Here is a 22,181-nt window from a genome sequence, read left to right on the forward strand (position 1 = left end):
TTTATTATCAGATTGCATTACCGTCCATAAAGATGAATTGCTAATTCGAAGTACACAACTTATGAAGTTAAATTTCTAGCTATAGGTGCGTCCCGCCTTGCGATGATTGCGAGTAAATTACGAAAGAATCTAGAAAAATTACTGCTGGATCGTTCGCTAGGGTGGCCACCATTTTCACAGGCGCGGAAAGCTCCACCCGCTTTGTTCGGTCAACACCACTCGTGCGAGTCCAACAAGCAAGTCTTTACCCCCGTGAACACGTGCTGTATCTTCGCCTGGCGGAACATTACAAGTAGCCTCCTGCACTCGATTAGGAGAGGTTCAAGTCAGTGATTGTCATAGAAAGATTTATGTAAAGCAAAGTACAGCATCATGGCATCCTTTGTCTCTAGGTCATTATCCAGAGAAAAGTATGTAGGATAACGGAAACTCCTGATCGGTCGGTATTTACATGATTTCTTTTGACATTGCCCAGGTGAGACCAGTCAACCTGCGGACCGGATTGCTAAGGCCCAAGAAAAGCAAAGACTAAATTCAAGTCGAGTCTCCTTTGGACTGATGGGACTATGGAATGATTTGTGCTGAGATTTCATGGATAGGGCCAAACACACCCCTCTTTGTTTAGAATATCATCTCTTATGGACCCCTAAAAAATAGAGAATTACTTAACCAGAAAAATTAGCGAAAAAGAGGTAAATTGGAAATAGAATCACTACCTCAATAAAAGATTTCTTCATCTCAACCTTTGACTGTGCCTCAAAAACTTCCAAATCTCTGTACCAATCACATTGCCGGTCCTCCCCTTTATCTGTGACTAAACAAATTAAAAAGATAGAAGATATAGAAGTTATGGTGCTTAAGGCGTTGGACTGTTAGAGAAGAAAAGGCAAGCGGGAACATAAAAATGATGACAGTGACATTAATTGGATCTTACTAGTTTTATGTGCATTTGTTTATGCCGATAACTTTTGCATGGCTGTATTCAAATCACCCTCCAAGCGCACATCCCATATGTGTTGAAACAGCATTGCATAATGAAGTTCTGGTGTGCTTACTATACCCCTGGAAAATATCTTCATTCTCGGGCACTCTTCCACTTTAACGTCATCCAATAATGGAAACCTAAAGATGCAACTTTCGATGGAGGAGAAGGATAACAGGCTTGGCATATGTTGTAGTTCCAATGTTTCTAGCTTCTCAAGAGAAATTACTTCTCCTTCTCCTTTTCCATCGTTTGCTACTATTTCTTTCATTCTTTCACATCCTATTATCGTCATCTCAGTGAGATGCACCAAATTTGTAACCGTTGAAAATGTTACTAGGTGTACCAATCCAGATGAATTCTTCACCACTAACTTTGTCAAATTCTGGAAGGATGCCATTGCTGGAAATATTGTCGTCAAATTAGGGCAATCCCAAACCTCAAATGTTTCAATACTATGAAGAATTTTTGCCACCAAATAGTCTTCTCTCCAAACACGCTTTATGTTTTGTAGCTTTCTTAACTTAAGTTCACTTAAATTTTCAAGCGCTGGATGTAATCCCTCATCCACAAGCCCTTCATTAGGGAATATATCTTCAAAGGAACTACAGAAGACCTCAAGGCTTTGTAGATTCTGAAATCTCTCTAGAAGGAATCTAGGAGGAAAGACAGCCTTTTTATCATGAAAGCATGCCAATGTTAGTGCCTTTGGCTTGCTAAAGATGTCATCAGGAAATTTTCCATCCAATATCATTTGAATATCCTTATCGACCAATAAAAGCCTTTCCAAGATGGGAATGTCCTGCCAAATTGTCAATATAATGAGAGAAGTAAATTCAATAAAAGTTAGGCAATAAAGCATGTGTTGTAAAAGGTTAACTTAAGTTGGTTAATTGCCCTGGAAGGTGTCCATCTTCTTATAGTTCATTAATACAACCGTAAAGTCATGCTAGAAAATACAACCATAACCAAATGCTCTACCATGGGCCATGGCCATTCGCCAATAGGGTTCGCTGTGCGCTCATGTACGTTTAGATAGAAAGGAAAAAACTGTATTGGCATATGAATGATCAAGCAAACAAATGAAATTCCATTTCACCCAGAGAACATCAAAAGAAAGTCGGTCATCCCACTACGATTTGAAAAGGAATTGCTAAATGTCAATATGGTTAAGTCGGCACCGTTAATTCAAGAACCACCTAACCAAATTCATCTTGTATTAAGAATATGTTATGTTGTTAACGAAAATATGTAGTTTTTTTAATTGGGTAACGGAATGTGCTGATAATGTTACCACAACATCTGGGTGTCCACAAATGAAAAGTTTGCTTGAAGAGAATAGAAATATCTTTTGTTATCATCAAATTGAAAGGTAAGGGCTTTATGTTTTATATGATATCAAACTGTGGCATGTCTATACAGCTGACATGAGATATAGCAAGTGAATTAAAGAATAAAGTAGAAATTGAAAAAGAGCATTTCCAAACATACCCTCTCAAGCGAAAAGTGTGCTTCATGGTCTGAAAGTTCATTCTGATCATCTCTTTGAGCCCACTTGTTCATGAATGCCATAACAGAGAACATGTTCAATTTGTCACAATGAGTCAATCGCAATTCTTTCAAGAATGACCAGTTCAAAGTAGGCAAGTTAGGACAAAAGCTCTTGAGTTGTGGCATATCATGTAACACCAAAGTTGTCAATTCTGGGAAAAGGAATTGAGCAGTAATAGAGGGTGGATCTCCTCTAGCAACTATTTCCTTGAGCCCACAAGACTCTATGTGAAGTTTCTTAATGTGGCTTAGATTTCTAGCCACCCAATGCGGAAATAGAATTTCAAGGCTCTTACAATTCTTAGCCTCTATTTTCTGTAAATAATCAAAAGTAAGAGTTTCCTGAGGATTGTCCGTCCATATTTTGCTTAAGTCATCCAAGTGGGAGAGAACCATTTTCTTAAGTCGAGGAAATTGTACCTGCCATATTGAAAAATAATGACCCAATGAATTTGATTAGATTGAGTTATGACCTCAAATCCTAGCTCTCATAAATGATGACAATTCTAGAGCTTGTTAGGGACATAAATAGGGAGGAGTTGACTGATGCTTTCATTCAGTGACCGATGATTAAGGTCGAGTATGTTGCATTACAACAAGCATGAAATGCGGTGTTAGAAAATAAGTTACCTTACTGTCCTTTATACTTATTAATACTCCTGTGCAAAAAAGAAAGGAGAAAATTTTTCATTGAGTTATGATACAAAGAACGCAATTACAACCTCAAATACCAAATGAATATTTTTGCAATTGCCTAAGTTCCGCATGACATGAAATTTTAATGCTAGTGTCACACACAAAAAAGGACCCCAGACAAACGCGATTAGTCTTCGTGAACAAATGAAATATGTTGGTGGTACGAAAAACATAAAACCATTGCATGAGCTATCATGAATTGTTTATTTAAGTGCCCACGCGGAATTTTCATCTCATTAAGAAGAAAATTAAAGAATTACGACATGCTACAACATCAATTACCAAATCTATATCTCCTTACTTCTCCCAAGTCCATGGACCATGGAAAAAGACAAATTTGTTATACAAGTATTGAATGGTCCACCAAGATATTCCCTTCCTTTTACAACATTCTGTTTATTTGGAGAAAATCAACTGTGTCACGAACTCTAATGACTCATCCATGGAGAAGCAAGTGATATACATTTTTAAGCTGGTCGCAATAAAATAAATGCAATTACAACTTGTCACAACCGAAAAACAAATCACTATTTCCACACTCCCCTAATTCAGAATTATAAATTGAGGATTACTATGAGTTTTTTTAAATATTTTAACAATGTGGGGAACACCTATTATTACATGATTAGCTCATATATGACAAATAAATGAAATTAATGCGATGACAATTTGTCACCACAAGAAAATCGTATGACTATTTTTGCATTTTTTACAACCTATTGGTATTCTGAATTGAGTATTATGGTGACTTCTGGAATTGCTCTAACAACATGGGGTATAACATTACATGACAATTTACGTATGACAAATAAATGACACTAGAAGTAAATGCATAATCAGAGATGACTCTTATGATTAAAGAGTAAACAAGTATGTGGATACTCGATATGATGAAATGTTCTACTCACAAATAACAATAGAAAATTTGGAAAAAGCATTAGAATAAGAAAAAAAAAACACAAGCATTTCCTCCGATAGAAAAGAAAGCAATGATTGAAACCTGTATAGAATCTGTAGCTTAAAAGGCCCACAAAAGGGGAACAAAAAAGACTGCCGTGATTGGTTGATATGTGTTAATTTCCAATTTAAGAAGTGATGTAAGTTAAAATACATTTGGTAAAAATATGAGCTTCTGCATACTGAATTTGATCTAATAAATTTGAGAAGTGATTTCCGTTCTTTAAAAGATTATATGATGGCGTGTATCTGTATATTCCTTACCATTCTACATTGAGGGCACCCTCTCCTAAATTTTGTCGAATGAATAAAATAACAATCGAATTTTGAAATTGTATTTTGTTAGAATTTTTATTATCAATAGTACATTGAACACTGGCTTTTAATTGGCTGAATTGACAAATAATAGTGGCAACGCCTTCTCCCTCTAATTGTTAGAAGGCTGCCGTGACGACTTGTCCAATTCTCTAACTTTCATATTTGCCGATCACAAATAAATGCGCCACCCATTTTCTTCTCCAATTGTCTACCCTTTTTTGATAATGCAACATTATATAAGGAAAGAATTCTTAGATCTGTATGCTTCAAGTTGAAATTGAACATGCAAAACGAATGTCGTTTTGCCATATTTTAGATGCTATTCTATATACAGTAATTTAAAGTTCAAATTGAAAAAAGGGAATATTTTTTTATACGGTTATTTCGGTAACTTTTCTTAGAACCTAACTGCGCATGATATGATTTTATGAGCTGACACAAAAACAACACTTCTAGAATGATACGGAGAGATACAAACTAAAGTTTTTTCCCCTTTTTTGAGGATTAGAAATTTTTAAATCTTTGTACTAATTATTAAAAGATTATGTACATAAATCCATACAAATCACGTGAATATTAGTAATCATTAGAATTTTTCTAATCCCTAAAAGAGGTCTTGTTCAGTTCTTGATGTGCCAACTCGACATTGGGGCCATTGCAGGATTGCCTAGGTTAGGGACATTGAAGATCGAGGTCTTGGAATAAAAATGCGCAGGGGAAGCTAAGGGCGCGTTTGGTAACGTTTCTGTTCAAAAATTGTTACTGGGGAACGAGAAATAGAAAAAAGTGTTTACATTCCGGGGAACAATTTTTTACCGAAAGATGCGTTTGGTAAACTTGTTCCGGGAATAAAAAATGAATAAAAACACGTTTAGTAAATTTTTATTCTTTTTTGTTTCTTTTAATTTTTAATATTTTTATTTTATTTTTCATTTTTTCCTTTCTTTTTTTTTTTCTTCTTTTGGCCGGTCGCCTCGCCCGGCCACGGCGAGGCTCGTCGGCCCCGATGAGGCCGAGCCTCGCCATGGGCAGGCGCGCTCGAGCTCGCCCGGATCCGGCGAGGCCGAGCCTCACCAAGGGCCGGTGACGCTCGGCCTCGGCCGGATCTAGGTGAGCCCGAGCTCGCCCGGCCAAGGTGAGGCTAAGCCTTGCCAGGGGCCGGCAACGCTCGACCTCGCCGGGGCCGGCGACGCTCGGCGAGGTTGCCGACCCTCGGCGGCGTCGCCGGCCAAAAAAAAGAAGAAGAAAAGAAAGAAGAAAAGAGAAGATAGAGAAGAAGAAGTGTTTCTTCAAAATTGTTTACGAAACAAGAAATAATTTTTTTTTTTTTTTGTTTCTCATTTCTGTTCTTTTTGTGTTTCGGGAACAAAAAAATCCGATTTTGAGCAAAAATGCAAACAATTGATTTTCTGTTCTTTTTTTGTTTCCGGGGAACAAAAAAACAAAATTTCTGTTCTTGAATAGAAATCGGGAATAAAAACAAACATGCAGGCCCTAAGTGGATTTCTGAGTGTTATACTTTTCGTTTCAAAGGCAAGCGAAAACTTATTATTGTTTCCTACCTGATATGTATCTTTATCAAGAAAACTAATTTTTGTTTATTTTCGAATCTCACGATTTCATTTACTTCGACATTCGATTCACGAATCTGGAATTTGAGATATTCATATTTTGATTTGACAAGATGATAATCTAAAATAAAATAAAATAAAAAAAATAAAAACAAAAGCATTGTAATAACAAGAACATAATATTTCCTCTGAAAAAAAGAAAAAAAAAACTTACCTGTGGATTGAAAAGTGAAGGGGCATCTTGATCAATCTCCATCAAAGATTGCTGAGTGAAACTTCTCATCTTGGAGCAATGGGCAATGGTCAGCTTTTGTAATCCAGGACAATACAACATATAATTCTTTCCCAAGAGGAAACTAGTAAAATGGGGCAAGCATTCCAACTCTATCTCACTGAGCTTCATGAATGTAATCTTCTCCATTACACTTCCTCGCCCTTCTTCCTTTGCGATTACTCCTTCCATCTATCCACACTCCTTTATTTCTATTTGTTCAAGATTGGCAAGGCACTGAGCCATCGATGGAGCAAAAGCATGTCTTAAGTTGCTGCAATTATAAAGGCCAAGGTATGTTAAAGAATTGAAGCGCCCTCCTTGAAGATTTTCGTTCCAGAGTTGCCTCAACTTTGGTAAATTGACCAAGTCCAATTCTTCTAACTGAGGCAGCACCCGAGTGCTTTTCATGGCCTCCATTCCTTCAAGACTGAATATTTCTTCTAGTGACTCACAATCGCACACTTGCAATGCTTTCATTTTGTCTAAAACAAGCATCAATTTGGATGGAATAGCATTAACAAATGATGGACATTTATGCACCACAAGAACTTTTAAGTGCCAATATGAATTGATGTGAATAAGTTCGTTGTGCCATTTTTCAATCAGCTTTGAGAACTCAGACAGCCGCATAAACTCTACTCCAGCAATTATACCCTGTCAAAGATTTGTCATTAAACATAAACTTCTAGTTAGCAAAAAGAGATTACTCTATCGTTGATCAAAACCATTCAGTTACATAGAATTTGATAAGTGTTGCATACCATTTGTTCAAACATACTTTGGATGGTGGTGTTGAGGTTTTCCTTCCAAAACCAATCCACTTCCGATACTTGTACTCTCTCCAACTTTGGTGCCTCTATTGGCCCCTTAGAGAAGAATTTCATGTTAGGGCATCTAGTAATAGTGACATCTTCCAAGAGAGGAAATATCAAAGTGTGTCCACTTGAGCTGAAACATCTCAACCTTATCAATCCATCAAGCTCCATATACTTCAATTTTTTGAAGGCCACTACATGCCCCTCTTTATCTTCCTCCTCCTTGATGACTTCTATCAACATGTGACAATTACTTATCCTCAATTTTGTGAGTTCCACCAAATTTCCTACTATTGTTGGTGTGAACATATTTGATACCTCACAATATGACACATCTAGAGTCTTTAGATGTTGATTATATATTGAAAATGGTAATACTACTTTTAACTCATGACTTTGGCCTCCTACGGCTTCGACATTGATGCTTAGCTCTTCTAGATATAATTTGCATAAAACTAGCTCTTCTAAGTTGGTCAAACTTTGAACAAAATGACATGTGAATATTGCAGATTCCTTTGAGATACAACAAAGCTCAAGAACTCTAAGCTTGCATAAGAGTTCTTCAATAAGAAAATTCCCAAGCCATATCTCCATCCATTTGTATGATTCCAATTTTAACTCTTGTAGATCTGAGAATGCGCCCTGGAAAAAAAGCCAAATCAAAATCCAGCTTAGTAAAAACAGAATGTTTGTATCATGGTATAAGTGTTGCATTCCATGCATAATAAGTGCATTATGATATTGAGTTTCATGTGATTCAAATGAAGAAAATGTGCCCTCATGAAATCAACATTATCGCTGATCTTTTACGTTTGACTTGTATTAATATGTGAACTTAAGTAATATCATAATACACTTCTGCCATGATAAGATCACACCGCATGCCACGTGTTTTAAATCTTTGTGGCACTTAAAGAGAGATAAACCATCGAAATTAGCCCCTACTTTTTTTAAGGGGGACCGATGAGTATGCATTTTATCATCAGAGATTGATAAGAATGTTTGATCAATACTTGAAGAACATATGATGTTTCAATGTTATAATATTTCTATGGATTTACGGAGTATATAGTTCACATCTTCATATATAGAGCTACTTCTATGAGATGCTAGGCTATGACCTTAATCATCACTTCAAATTTTCACCATCGAAGCAAAAAATAATAATAATCTTGGGCCGTACCTTTTCTACTGTGAAGAGAGGCTGTTTTAGAAGTGGCATCTCATTCTCAAGGTGCGATGCAAGTATCTCCACTTTGTCACAGCCACGCACCTCCAAGGTCTTCAATGCTGGCCAATGTGAAGCATGTTTTCCGGCATAGATGCACTTCAACTTTGTTAGATGCTCAAGCTTGAGGGAGGTTAACATTGGGAACACAAACCTGGAAACTAGTCCTTCTTCCTTCTCAATGAGTTCCACAATGCCACATTCATTGATCTCCAACTCCTCAAGTTGGGTTAGATATAGTGCTACTAAGGCTGGAAATATAAAGGCAAGGTTCTTGCATTTGTAAATGATAACAGAACGAAGACACTAGAATTTGACTTGATTGTGGAGTTCCTTCTCCCATACACACTTTAGCTTTGGTAATCCATCTAACTTCATCTTTTTTATCGGCAAACGAGCAACGGGATGTCTATCTAGAGGATTCAGTGGCTGAAGTTTGAAAACAACTTCAAGCAAGCCACATGACATTACATTCAAACTTTCTAGGCTCTTGAGCTGTTCAAGAATGCAAGAAGGAACAATGTTTGCTAGCTTATTGCATCTCCACACCTCAAGTGATTTTAGTTTGTGAAAAGACTCCATAGCAACTTGATTGTCCCATATTATCTTAATATTATCCATGCCTTCAATGACTAATGTCTCCAAGCTAGGAAACACAACCTGCAGTATTCCCTCACGAAATTAGTAATTTTGTTAGATTAAAAGTTCTTGAAGTTCCATTATATGTAAAAGGCTTGCTAGAGGAAGAGTGTTAGCATTACAAGGAAAATGATGGAGAGATTGATATAAAAAGGCAACAAATCATCTATCAAAAGATGCAATACAGAAGTAGCTACTCACAATACAGAAGTAGCTACTCGCACTAACTTTGAAATCATATTATGAGTTTCTTAATTGCGGCAAAGAAAAAGGATGAGATGCAAGGAAACACATGGAAGAAGCGGTGGTCCTAACAATCTTAGTATATCGATTGTGGTCATCTTATCATATGAATGCGTCCTCATCTCGCAAAGGTCGTACCAAATATTGGACAAACCACACAAAACCATAAGACAAAACAAAGCTTTTCTAGTTCTGTCTTGACATGTATAAGTCTTCTCATATTTTTTATGGGCAGTTCAAAAGGCAATATGAAGTATTTGAAAACAAAAAAAAAAGGATGATATACTTTAATTGTGGTGGACCATAATTTGGTGTGGTTGGTTGTGTTGTTTCTCCACAATAACTATGCTACTTCAATAAAGTAATCACGGTTGATTTGTCCATATTAGCAATCTTTCTTTTTTCATTTTACTAAAAGTAGTTTTATGTTTCATTTTGGACAAGTTTAGCTTCAAAATTAGTGTATTAATCTCCATACTAATTTGCTAAAATTAAACATGTGCGATATAAATAGTATTACAATTTACAATCTTTAATATCACTAAAATATAAGTGAAATATATCAAGGACATCATCACTTCTGGTTAAAGTCAATATCAATTATTTTTATTCAATATTATATCACTCTAAAGCAATTAAAAAAGTCAAGCTAAAACAAAACAATGAAAAAGTGGATTGCTTGGGTTAAAATGAACAAATCTTCCTTATATCATTTTACACTCGAAAGAACTCAATATTGTGGTTCATATAAATAATTAAGTCTGATTATCGAAAATAGTCCTAAATATCTCATTAAAGAAGATTTAAAAATATCTAATAAAGTCATCAATCTATATCCTATTGAAGGACCGATTTAGTTAAGTCAAAGTAGATTCGCCTATAAGTTTTTCTATTTCATTTTCTATTGAAATGTCCTTCCACCATCTACTCTAGAAGTCAGATGAGTCGACTAAAATAATTGCATCACGAAAACTTAACAAACATTTGACGAAATTGAAAATCGTTATTATGATTTTGAGTTATCAATGGATCGCTTGGTTTCATTATTGACAGCTCGATTTGCTCAATGATACGGGCGAAAGCATCACCTCAAATGAGAGGCACTTTGCATGAATCAAAGTTCATAGATCGATTGAATATGATGGATCATCATCTAGAACTCATACAAAACCCCACCAACACCGTCAATTTTATGTGGTGGCAGATGAACAGTTTAACCTAAGTTTCAAACTAATGTTTCGAGCCATCTAGCACCTCTCTTTTCCCTCTGTGGACCACCACATTGAGAAGAAAGACCGAACCCCAACATGGCATGAAAAACATCCTTACAGTCCCACGCAGCAAGACTTCCTATAAGAAAAAAACCAAATGCAACGCCAAGCCCTGCTGGGGGCCCATCGCCCCATTCTCCCTTGCGGCCAATGGTCTCCCACCACATCATAAAAAGCCCCCTACTTTCAAAACAGTACCTCAAAGAGTTCCCCAAACCCCACCTTTTACGAGAGCGACGATCCCATGCACTCCAGCACTCGCGACCAGTTGATTAGCGTCGTCAAGCGCGCTAGGGCCAGCGCGGCGTAACGGCTGAGGTTGCATCTATGGCTCATGAGTTACCCAGTGCCCGGGATTTGACCGCAGTGCACGCACGTGGCGGACCCCGACGAGCACAATGACGTAGGCTCGCGGAGCAACAGAAGATTACCCCAGGTCGCCTTAAATTCACAAACTTATATGATCTCTCTCCTCGTGTTTTTCTTTCTTTCTTTTTTCTTTTATTACTTTTCCTTCCATAAGCGTGCATTTATGATTGGAATTTCTATCTTTTCTTTTTTGTTTCTTTTCATATGTTCTCTTAATGCGATTTTGCTTCTTCCCGATTGTCTACTTCTTAATAAGGTCTATGTTGTAATAAAACTATCCAATATTTACAATTTCTTTTTAGCTAGCTTTTGATGAGATGTTGATTTTTGAAGCGACTCCAAAAGTGTTGACTCTAAAAGAGGATACTATTATAATTTTATACATAAAAAATATAAGAATTGAAAGAACTGATAATTTATGATACGAATTAACATATTTGTAAATGAGTATATGACAAATTCGAAAATGACACGAATTGATATGAACATAATATAAGTAAATTTGTAGCAAAATTAACAAAAATATAGTGTTGTCCAATGAACATAAATTGCCAGCTAGTCGATTTTTTTATTTTTATTTTGATGGGAAGTACTTATATTTAGTTATATTTGGAAGAAAGACGCTAACGTGGAAGCTTTAGAATGTTCAAACTAGTTCTCTCAATAACCTATACGCCTACCAAACGAGCAAAAGCTAAGAGACTCTTTTTGCATGATTCCTCTTTCTTCAATTACTAGGTAATTAGTAGCATTCTCACTCGTTTGTATGGGTGTGGAATCTTTCATTTATGTAAAATCGGAGTATGTTTCTAATACAAGTAATTAAATTGTATCTCATTTCATACGAACTCCCTTTTTTGAAGAAAAAAGACTAAATTCTTAACTCGTATTATGTAAAACACAGAGATTCGATAATATTTACAAATTCCTAATTGTCATTGTTATATGACATTGTGATCTTATATAAAAATATATATAAAATTATTGTAATATTCACAGCAAATTACAAAAATCATCTATATATATTTATATAATAGGAAGACTTGCATTGCTAATTTACAACGCTAAAACTCATTAAAACCAATGGCATCGAACAAGGAAACTACCTATGAGAATGAGGAATTCTTATTGGAAGCAAGATGAGTGGAAAGTACAAGAGAAGGAGAACAATCATCTTGCAAATTAAAAGTTTTGGTGATTATATTAAATATTTATATAGATTTTACAGTGAAATGCTGATTCGGCGATGAAGTGGAAACTACAGCACATTTAAAAAATTAGCCACGTGTTTTGCACATCAATAATTTGCTGGCAAATTTCGGATTTTGTGTCAAAGTGCATAAATTATAATGAAATGAAAATTTATTGCCTTAGATGATTAAATAAAAGTTCAATGACTATATTACAACATATTTTACTATATAGTTACCCCAATTTTGAGAGTTAACAATTGAGCTTTAATGGTGCAGTGATTATGTGGAACACAATCAATTTTATCCAAAGGGGGCTCTGGCGATTATGTTTAGTCTCCAGTATAACTATTTATTGGTTAATTTTAGTTAATTAGCTGGATGGCATAATAATTATTTATATGCATACATCTTAATTCTAATTTCTTGACAATTTGATGTGATTGATCCCACTCTTGTTGGTGTGAATTGAAACTTGCCAATTATTTGTAGCGGCACGTGGCAACTTGAAATGCTCAGCATGTAAACTTCTAAAATGTTATAACACATAAAATTGATGCCTTTACTCCATCATATTTTTATTATATTTGATATTTTGACATAAGGTTAATCACTTACCTCTTGATTGAAGAGTACAACAGGACATGATTTGACGCGATCCTCATCCGGAGCTTTTGGTGTACCTGTGATCAATTTTTCATCAGAGGAAAAGAATGTCATCTTTTGCATTGCAAGGATGAATTAACCCAAGAAAATCTTCAATGATAAATAAATAAATAAATAAATAAATAAAACAACAACAACAACAACAATCTTACACTTTCTATGAGAGAAGCATGTCAAGCTTTCCAATGCTGTCAAATTTAACATGGTTAACATTGGGAAAACTAGAGTTTTTGATGTTTCAATTCTCAACTCTTCTTCCTCCATAATGATCGCCTCCATGTTCTTGCAATACCATACACGCAATTCTCTCAATTGTGCAAGAGACTGAACCATGGATGGGGAAAATAGAAATCGGAGGTTGTTACAGTTCCACACCTGTAATTTCTTCAAATTATGGAATCTCACAATTCCACAAGGGTTCTTGTTCCATATGCACCTCAAGCTTGGTAATTGATTTATACGGATGGTGTTTAGCTCAGAGAGAGTCTCAATATTTGCACCGGCACCTAGTCCGTCAAGGTCAAAAATTTCTTGCATTGAAATGCAATCTTCTACCTCTAAAGTGTGTAACTTGTGTAGTTTTATTAGTGACCTGGAGTTGATAACTTTTGAGAGAGATTTACATGAAGACACCTTAAGAAATTGGAGATTGCTCAGCTCCAATGGAGATTCATCGGTCCATAAATCTTCTAGATTGGGAAGTCCAGCCATTGTCAAGGACTCCAAGGATGGGATTAAAACCTGACGAATAAACCCATTAGCAAAGAGCAACCAAGAAACTTGCGCGCCATAGCAAGTATTACATATGATTACCGAAGGAAATTTACAAACTTAAGATAACTTTTGCATTTACATATATCTATGATAGGGAAGCTGATTTGCAATCCAGAAAGATATCAAAAGACAACTAATAAACTTCATTTTTTATTTACAATATACTCATGGATGTTACTATAATTGATTTTATTTGCAATTTACTAATAATAAGGGAAATTACGGTCATCAAGAAATAACAGTCATTCATTTTGCTAATGACTATGAAAATTCACAATCCATATAACAAAAGAAAGTGCATTCAAGGTAAATTACTTCCTATAAGATAAACCACTCCCTCTTAGGTTATGTTACTATTGTGACAATATATGACTTGTTTTATCGGATGATTGTGAGAAAGTACTATACTATCTCACAACGGAGATTATTACAATGAAACAAGAATAAAGAAACTATAGAATGACCGTGATTACGAAAGATATAGGTAATTTACTTATAAAGGAAAATATCTCATTGCAATAATTGATCAATAAGGCGAGATTGCAATCATGATAAATAAATTATTATGTTGTAAGACCTTAATTACTACCTACCTACGGAAACTTAGCTCTAGCAAAATAAATAAATAAATAAATAAACTTAGCAATTTAAAAAAGTAATTTGCTACTTCGGAAGGGAGGATTACTGTCATGATACTTTTGTTACTGATAACTTCCCATGCCTATGCCCCACACTTAGCCCACTTGGGCTTATTTAGAACCAATCGATTAATCGATTAATGCGTGAAGTATTATAATTTATATAATAAGATCCAATAAAGTATTGTATTTTTATCTAATTACATGACGAGTTTGTCTTTCATAATTATCCTATATCTTCTCACGAATGGCAGCACCTTCTATCATTAATATTAACTACCTGGGCGTGGATAGTCTACTGTAATCCTTACATCTATTGTCTGCAACATGAATACTTAAACACATGATGCATTATTTTCTCTTTGTTTTTTTGTTTTTTTATTTTACCAAATTCTTGTTCACTCTCTTTACATCACTGAAGAATCAACATTAGGAAAGCATGACCAAGGCTCATGCTAATGTCACGGCCCGAAAGAACAGGGATCTAAGAGGTTCCTATGGGACGGGCATGACACACCTATGGATCAAGTGACCCTTGGCTTGTATCCCCGAAACTTAGAGTATTCTCGAGCGATACAGTATTTGTACGCATATGTTATAAATGCAAGTAGTTGGTAGTTGGGAAGTCGGGATTAACTACGGGTAGTTGGCAGTTAAGGAGATGCAATATCCACCGTTAAATCAATGGGAGATCTACGGATACAGTTTGCCTTGTACTTGTGTATATATATGGGTCTCCTCCCCTCTCAAGTGAATACAATCCAGACCTTCTCTCTCTAAAGTTTCTCTCTCTACAGTCTTTGTGGATTGAGTGTTGAAAGGCTGCTTAGGGTAAAATCCTAAGGCCGCACGGGTCAACCTACGTGTGATCGAGGAGTGATCGATCGGCTTATGACACTAGCATCGAGGTTATAGGTTCCGCTGAGTTCGTGAGAGAAATAGATAGAGATAGAATTTGCACTTGGTCCGCAAAGGAGATGACCGAGCACAAGTGTAGAATCTGTGAACTGTCGGTGGCGACGTTGACGGAGGTGAGTTGTGGCTGGTCATGGTGGTGGCGGGTGAGCATGGCGACGGTGGGGGCAAGCAAATCTGGCTCTCAGCCCTTCAGCGCGTGGTGAAAAGGAGCGAGAGAAGATGCGGACCCTCTCGCGATGCAAAATTTTTGGGGAGAGAGAGAGAGAGAGAGAGAGAGCCCAAAAATAAAGAAAAGCAAGATGACACGTGTCGGCTAGCCTGCGTGTCGCAGACAATGGGTGCATAGCTGGCCACAAACATCCATACTCAACTAGAAGGCTCTAAGCAATTTTTTTTGTACAAGACGGCCGTGCATTTTCCTTAATTGGACCACTGCTTGTCATTACTTTACTTACTTCTCTTACTAACAATAACCATTTTAATCAACTATAATAAACGACCTCAATTTCAATTAAATGTCATTAATTATTGTTGTAGTGATCTAAGTAACTTAATATTCATAAATTCTCAATTACATAATGCTTCATAACATTTTCTAAGTCAGATTTCTAGGTAATAAAGGTTTATTATACCTAATCATTTAATTATTTATATTATGAATGTTACGGTTTATTATGAATCTCGATGCTATTTCATATGCTCAAGCCTCGACTACATCTTGGAGTAATGCTTTAAACCAAGCATTCACTTGAAAATCGTTTTGTTTGAATCTTTCACCAATTAAGACCATGATTTTGACCATAATGAAGGAACAAAGCACATGAAGTAGTTTGGAAATGAGCACAAAAAACTTAATTACGAGAATTAATGGACAAAAGTAAGCCCAAATGTTGAGTAAACAAAGCGGGAAAATGACAATGATATTTCACCACTTAACATAGAAGTCATGAGTCATATTTCAGTTAATTATGATAATCAAAGTTCCACTCTATCAGGTACAAAACCTATGTACATTCCCATGATTTAGGTCAAAATTATACTTAACTTCATGAAAAATAAAATGCTATCGTTTCTATCGGTAAAGTTTGGCAACAACACTAACATTAGAACTTGATTTGCATGTATTTCAAATTGCTTGTACGACAATCTTGAACTCCTCTCTCAACAAGCCACTCATTATTAATTGCTTTCTCCTCCTCTCCTTCTGCATTATTTCATTATTTAATTTTAACACTATTATATATTTCCTCATTCTTATACGATGCTAATTTACATCAATTTAACATTCATTTACCTACAAAACATAAAAATTACGGGGAAATTACCAAACCCACTTATGAACTTTGAGGGGGACACAACTTACCAAAAAAAAAAAAAACTTTGAGGGGACACACCTTTACTCCTAAACTTTTAATTATTACATGAGTTTGTCCAACTTTGATTTTATTGTGGATCTCAACCCTTTGTGCATTTTACCATTTGCATGTTACATGTGATTTTGAACGATAAAGTTGCAATTCTTTTGTTTCTGTTTTAGTTAAATGATCCTTTGGCCTCCGAGTGCACTAAAATGAGTTTCAAATATCCAAAATAAATAAAGAAAAATGAGGAAAAAAGCACAATAATTTTAACAGAGATCAAGACAAAAATTACTAGTAACGTGTTTCACTTCATGAAAAGAGCTAAACATCTACTGGGCTTTCAAATATTTCCCAAGCATATAAAACATTCATAGGAAAGGTTAAATTTTTTTACTTGATTATGCATATAGCCTCCCCAATCAGCTACTTTAAAGGACCATCGGATGACAACATCACATAGCTATGCACAATACGCAGTAATTTATATAACTAAATTTTCATAGTAAATGTGTACTGCTTTAAATCTTCATGGGGGATTTCATGTAGATTTTCCCAAAAGTTGCTCGCTAATGCCTATAACTAGGAGATACTAGTACAAGTCAGAGATTTATGTTTGTCATCCCAAAAGTGCTTACAAATATATTTATATCTTTTACACAATTCATATGCTTGCAAGCATGAACATGCATGAAATTGTGTACTTTTATAGTAATAGGATATGCAATGACAAAGTGCTTATTGAAAATACACGATATGGAAAAGACGTGCATCATTAGATTAGCATCGTTGCTACTATTTCAAAATTCAATCCCGATGCCTTTTTTTTTTTCTTATTGATTTTTACCTAAGTCACCTAGATAGCATATCTTATAGATAATGACAAAGTTAGATAACTAAATTTGTTATTATGGAATTATTCTAATGACAAAATTCCCTTCAATGTTGCTCTACAAAACCCTATTATATAGGTATACTTGCAGCATGTAAGTTGAAAATAACTCAGATCCTATCACAAACTAAATTTACATGGATTTAATTTATTAGTTCGACTTATGCACAATGAAGAGAAACAGAAGATTGCTTTATCTAATTGTAGAGAAGGCATGACTGGATAAGGTAATTAGGAAGAAACTGAACTGAAAATAATAATAATAAAGATTAAAATCTAAGTTACATCTAAATAGCAAAGGAGCAAAATATTAATAAATAATATATTCCTTTGATAGAAAATTACCTGTTGTCCATTGAAAAATGCAAGTTGAGTGCCAACTTGGTCTTTTGATGTACTACTTGAAGGAGCTGTCCTGGCAATGAAAAAGTTCTTGACATTTGGCAAGTCACGCAATTCCAATACATGCAAATTATGCAACTCAACTTTGCCACAATCATCAACTTCTACAATCTCCCGCATTAAGGGGCACTTGATAGCTCGGATCTCTTCAAGCCGTGGAAGTTCTCTCAATAATGAAAGAGGAAACAAAACTTCCATCTTGCTGTAACTTTCAACTCGTACTACTTTTAATGCACTAAAAGACTCAGAGGAGATATGGTTGTTGCATATCTTCTCCAAGTTAATGAGATTGTTGATAAGTAATGACTCCAACGTCTTAAAATTTGCATGGGATGGTGATTGGAGGATGTAATGAATGGAGGGACTATTCTTCACATGTAGATGCTTTAATTTTTGAAAGCCTTCTTGGGATAAGATGCAAATACTTTGCTCAATTCTGTCTGATCCTTCTAAAAATAATTCATCTATTTTGCCTAATAAAGTTTGTATGCATCCTTTCTGAAGAATATCACTTCTTGGATCCAACTGAAGCTGCAATGTGCTCAATCCTTTGTGAATTGGCCAACCCTGCACATCACCTATCTGGATTTTGTACTTGGTTAATTTGTTGACATTTAGATCCTTTGGGAGCACACTCGGATCGAGAATGGACACATGCAAAGTGCAGAGATGCTTCAAATTATTCAACTCAATAAGCCTAGCATTAGTTGGTGGAGCTTGCTCCACGGCATTCCATCGATCGAAGCTATTCTCCATATACAACTCCTCCAATTTCATCAAGCTTCCAAGCACACCCGGTTCAATTATCTTAAGTTGTGAGCAATGGTTCAAGTCTAACAACCTCAACTCTGCCAATTGTCCAATTTCTCTTGGCAATTGTTGAATTTTGGATTTCACAAAGCTAAGAATATGCAGTCCTTTCAGCTCACCAATTATGGCTACATCCTCTAACAAGCAGCCATCAAGACACAAAGTGTGTAAGTCCTTCAAGAACTTAAATGGTGAAGGTGAATGAGTGAGACGTACCTGAGAAAGATGTAGGACCCTGAGTTTTCTCATGGAGTTGAAATATGAATTTGGGATCTTAAGAGATTCATTGTTTGTGAACAACAAAAAGATTTGCATTTCGGGACAATCTAACTCTTCAAGAAGCTCCTTCATGTCAACGTAGGGAAAGCGTACCGCTGTGCAATTTTTGAGCTTGTCCTTTGGCAGCTCTGTCAATGACTTATCATTATCTTTCAACACGAGAAGAAGGTCATCTCTTGAAGCGATTGATGTAACAAATCCACGAACCAAGTCATGTATCTTGAAACCATAAGCATCTTCATCGTCTAACAAAAGGGAGGATGCTTGCAGAGTTTGGATTAGTGAGCTCAACCTATTTCTAGCTTCTTTAAAGCTACTATTTTCTCCAAATAACTTCAAACCCACACCGTACCTCACCAAATATTCAAGAGAAGGTTTAGAGACATCATAAACAACACAGAGTCGTAACAATGATTTCGCCTCCTTGCCATCCTCCCCTTCGAAATGATTATAACTCAACTGCAACATCTCATTTATCCTCTCACTGATTCCTTTATTTGTAGACATCTCGATTTGTTTCAAAGCATCCTTCCATTGAGGAAAATCAGCGTATTTGAAATGTTTCGCCATTGTGATAATTAGAAAAGGCAAACCTGCACACTTGCGGAGTGCTTCATCCACCAAGGATTTGAACGGGTCGACACGAACTTTGTCTCCCACCGTCCTCTCAAACAATCTTTTTGCCTCTTCCTCCTCCAGCTTGTCAAGGAGGAAGTCCCTGTCGCAGCCCATTTCCCTTTTCAAAACATCTTGAGATCTTGACGTCAGCAACAACTTGCATCCTATGACTTTGTTGTCATGTCCGCAAGGAATGCCGACTGATTTCAAGTCAAGCCCTTTCCATAGGTTGTCCAGTATTATGAGTACCTTCTTTTTCGCCCTCATCTCATCTTCCAACCTCGTGCGCAGACGCTCCGCTCGAGTATTGACATACTCGACATCCTTTATGTCCAGGTCCAACGCATGCGCAATCTCTCCTTGAATCCTCTTTATGTCTTGATTTTCTGACACATCAGCCTTAGCGACCCAATCAAACCACTTCTCTTTCCTTATTCTCCTCTCGGCATTGTCCAATAGGGTAGACTTGCCGACTCCACCCATCCCATAAATCCCGACGACGCTATTGTTGTTATCGACAAGAGCGGCCATGATCTCTTGCATGATCAATTCTCTGGAATTGACGGTGTGGTCGTCGTTAAGCTTAATCGACATCGAGGCAAAAGAAGCAGAGGCTGTCGTGGTGGCCGACTGGACGACATCTTTGTCCTCTCTCCTGGCTGGAGTCAAAGCAGCAACATTCCCTGGAGCAGGACCGCTGGAGGAGATATCCTTGAATTGACTATATTCTTGAGTGAGTCGTTGAATGCCCTCGATCTTGTCCTTGGCCATCCTGCTGAACTGATAGCGACAACTGGGTTCGGGAAGATTCCCATAGCAGCAAGTCTTGGTTGCCTTTTCGAAGTCGTCCAGCAAGTCTCGCGCCTCATTCAAGGCCTTCTCAGCATTTGCCTGCCACTGCGTGACATAACTGTAGACATTCCGACTATTGTTTCTGGCCACTTCCACGGCATTTTGGACCATCTCAGCCTCGTATGCCAGCTTCCCGACTTCTTTCTGAAGATCCTGGGCGTAGCTCTTGGAGGAGGTAACGTATCCGAATTGACGCTTGATGGGAACAACTACACACTTGAAGGCATCCCATGCAATAGAAATGACAGAATCAATTGACATTTCTTTTTTTTTTTTTTGGTTGGAGAAACAAAGAGCTAGCGAGAGAGAGAGAGAGAGAGAGAGAGTATGATGAAAAGGAGAAGCAGATACTGAAGAAGAAGAGGAGGAAGAAGAATGGCTGTGCCGAGGTGAAGAAAGAGGGAAAGAGCAAGAACGACGAGAGATAAAGAAGGCTAAGAGATTTGAGTGTAAACAAGGATGAAGAAAGGGGAAGGAAGAGCAATCAATTTAAGCACAAATGAGCTCGGTAACTTAATCTTGGTTAAGGCCTTAAGTAAAACATCAGTAAATTCCTTGGTAGCTGAAAACTTGATAATATATTGCGCCAAGTGGAATTTGGCAAAAGATAAAAATTAAATAAGACTGTTCCCTGTCGTCTCAATCAAGACAAGAATAGGATGATGGACTTATGAATAATCGGGGGATGATTTTCTGCATTTTATAATTTCTTTAGTTCATCGGTCACTATCGGCAATGCCTGAGCCTCCACCGCTAATGCACAGATCGAATAGTTATTAAGAAAATTGTAAAAGTAACGAAAGCTAAGCCCACAATCGCAAAAGACCAGCTGTCGAAGTACCAAAATGATCCGACTTAAATCCTCGCCCATGTTATAGGTACTTTATACAGCTTCTTATCATTAATATTACAAAATGTTATTAGCAAAGAGAACAAGTGGGCAAGGACACGTAACATCTAGTTTTGTCTAGAGGTAACAATACTGGATGTAAACCAATTTCTTAACTCAATTGTGATGAAGAAATTATCCAATAGATCAAACTCTAATTTAGTTTTTAAGTTTTTAATATTATCGATTTAATTATAAATCTCTACATAAAATTATTTTATAATCTTTCCAGTCAATTGCAATTGAAAATCTCTGACATGGCGTCTAATAATCGATGACCAGCTTACGTTGCATGCTTAGTGATATAATGCGCACGATTCTATTCAAAACCACATTATTTTGGTAATTCATCTTATTTTCTTACTCATTTTCTCTTATTTCTATTATCTTTTATTTATTTCAAATGTTCTTAATCTGCTGTTCATCCCCTCCCTAGCTTTTGTTGTTTTTAGAGGACGTTGCCGCCACCGCCATCCCCAACAACTCGACCACCACCGTCAAGATCATATAGAAGCCGCCATCGTGTTTCTCTCTCTCTCTCTCTCTCTCTCTCTCTCTCTCTCTCTCTCTCGCCCTCACTGAGTGACTGACCTCCATTAATGGAACTCGTCTCCTGGAATTGACACGTGACACCTCACTTGAGGTTGAGCGCATTACATGAGGTTGCGCAATGCAGATCTAAGGTCGCTCGAGTGTTTCCATTAATGGAGGTTGACGGTGATTGACAGATGATGATGATGATGATGATGACGACGATGATGATGAAGCACCGAATTAGTGCATTTAGTGAGGTAATGCTTTAGCTAGCGTAGCTCGTCCATGCGTCCGAATGAGGCCGTGTCTCTCCTTGAAACTCTCTTGATCTTCACTACCCAATTCGCCTGTGGAGCAGGACCTTGATTCCCATCCACCGCATTGTTTGAAAGATGAGTTCGTTTTGCGCTCAATGTGTTTACGAGAATGCATCAATGAACTTGGAGG

General features: G+C 36.7%; 2 protein-coding genes across 4 annotated transcripts; both read right to left on the reverse strand.

The window, feature by feature from the left end:
- Positions 1-487: 487 nt before the first annotated feature.
- On the reverse strand, positions 488-12,787 carry LOC120295744. 3 transcript variants are annotated; one of them, XM_039317235.1, is made up of 8 exons: positions 12,723-12,787; positions 8,348-9,052; positions 7,111-7,806; positions 6,290-6,620; positions 2,474-2,953; positions 935-1,784; positions 717-814; positions 488-646 (listed from the first exon to the last, which is right to left on the reverse strand). In XM_039317235.1, the coding sequence occupies exons 4-6, from the start codon at positions 6,536-6,538 to the stop codon at positions 954-956; spliced, it is 1,560 nt and encodes a 519-aa protein (XP_039173169.1). In that variant the 5' UTR covers positions 6,539-6,620; positions 7,111-7,806; positions 8,348-9,052; positions 12,723-12,787; the 3' UTR covers positions 488-646; positions 717-814; positions 935-953. The 3 variants fall into 3 exon arrangements, with proteins under 3 accessions (XP_039173169.1, XP_039173168.1, XP_039173167.1); XM_039317234.1 differs by having other exon boundaries at positions 717-808; positions 6,290-7,003; XM_039317233.1 differs by having other exon boundaries at positions 6,290-7,003.
- LOC120295925 (probable disease resistance protein At4g27220) lies at positions 6,539-21,126 on the reverse strand. The gene is made up of 5 exons (XM_039317540.1): positions 17,696-21,126; positions 12,923-13,511; positions 12,723-12,787; positions 8,348-8,665; positions 6,539-7,003 (listed from the first exon to the last, which is right to left on the reverse strand). Exons 1-5 carry the CDS (start codon positions 20,570-20,572, stop codon positions 6,539-6,541), a joined length of 4,314 nt encoding a protein of 1,437 aa, XP_039173474.1. The 5' UTR covers positions 20,573-21,126.
- Between the last annotated feature and the right edge of the window lie 1,055 nt (positions 21,127-22,181).

This window comes from Eucalyptus grandis, chromosome 7, assembly GCF_016545825.1.
Source record: "Eucalyptus grandis isolate ANBG69807.140 chromosome 7, ASM1654582v1, whole genome shotgun sequence".
Lineage (NCBI taxonomy): Eukaryota > Viridiplantae > Streptophyta > Magnoliopsida > Myrtales > Myrtaceae > Eucalyptus > Eucalyptus grandis.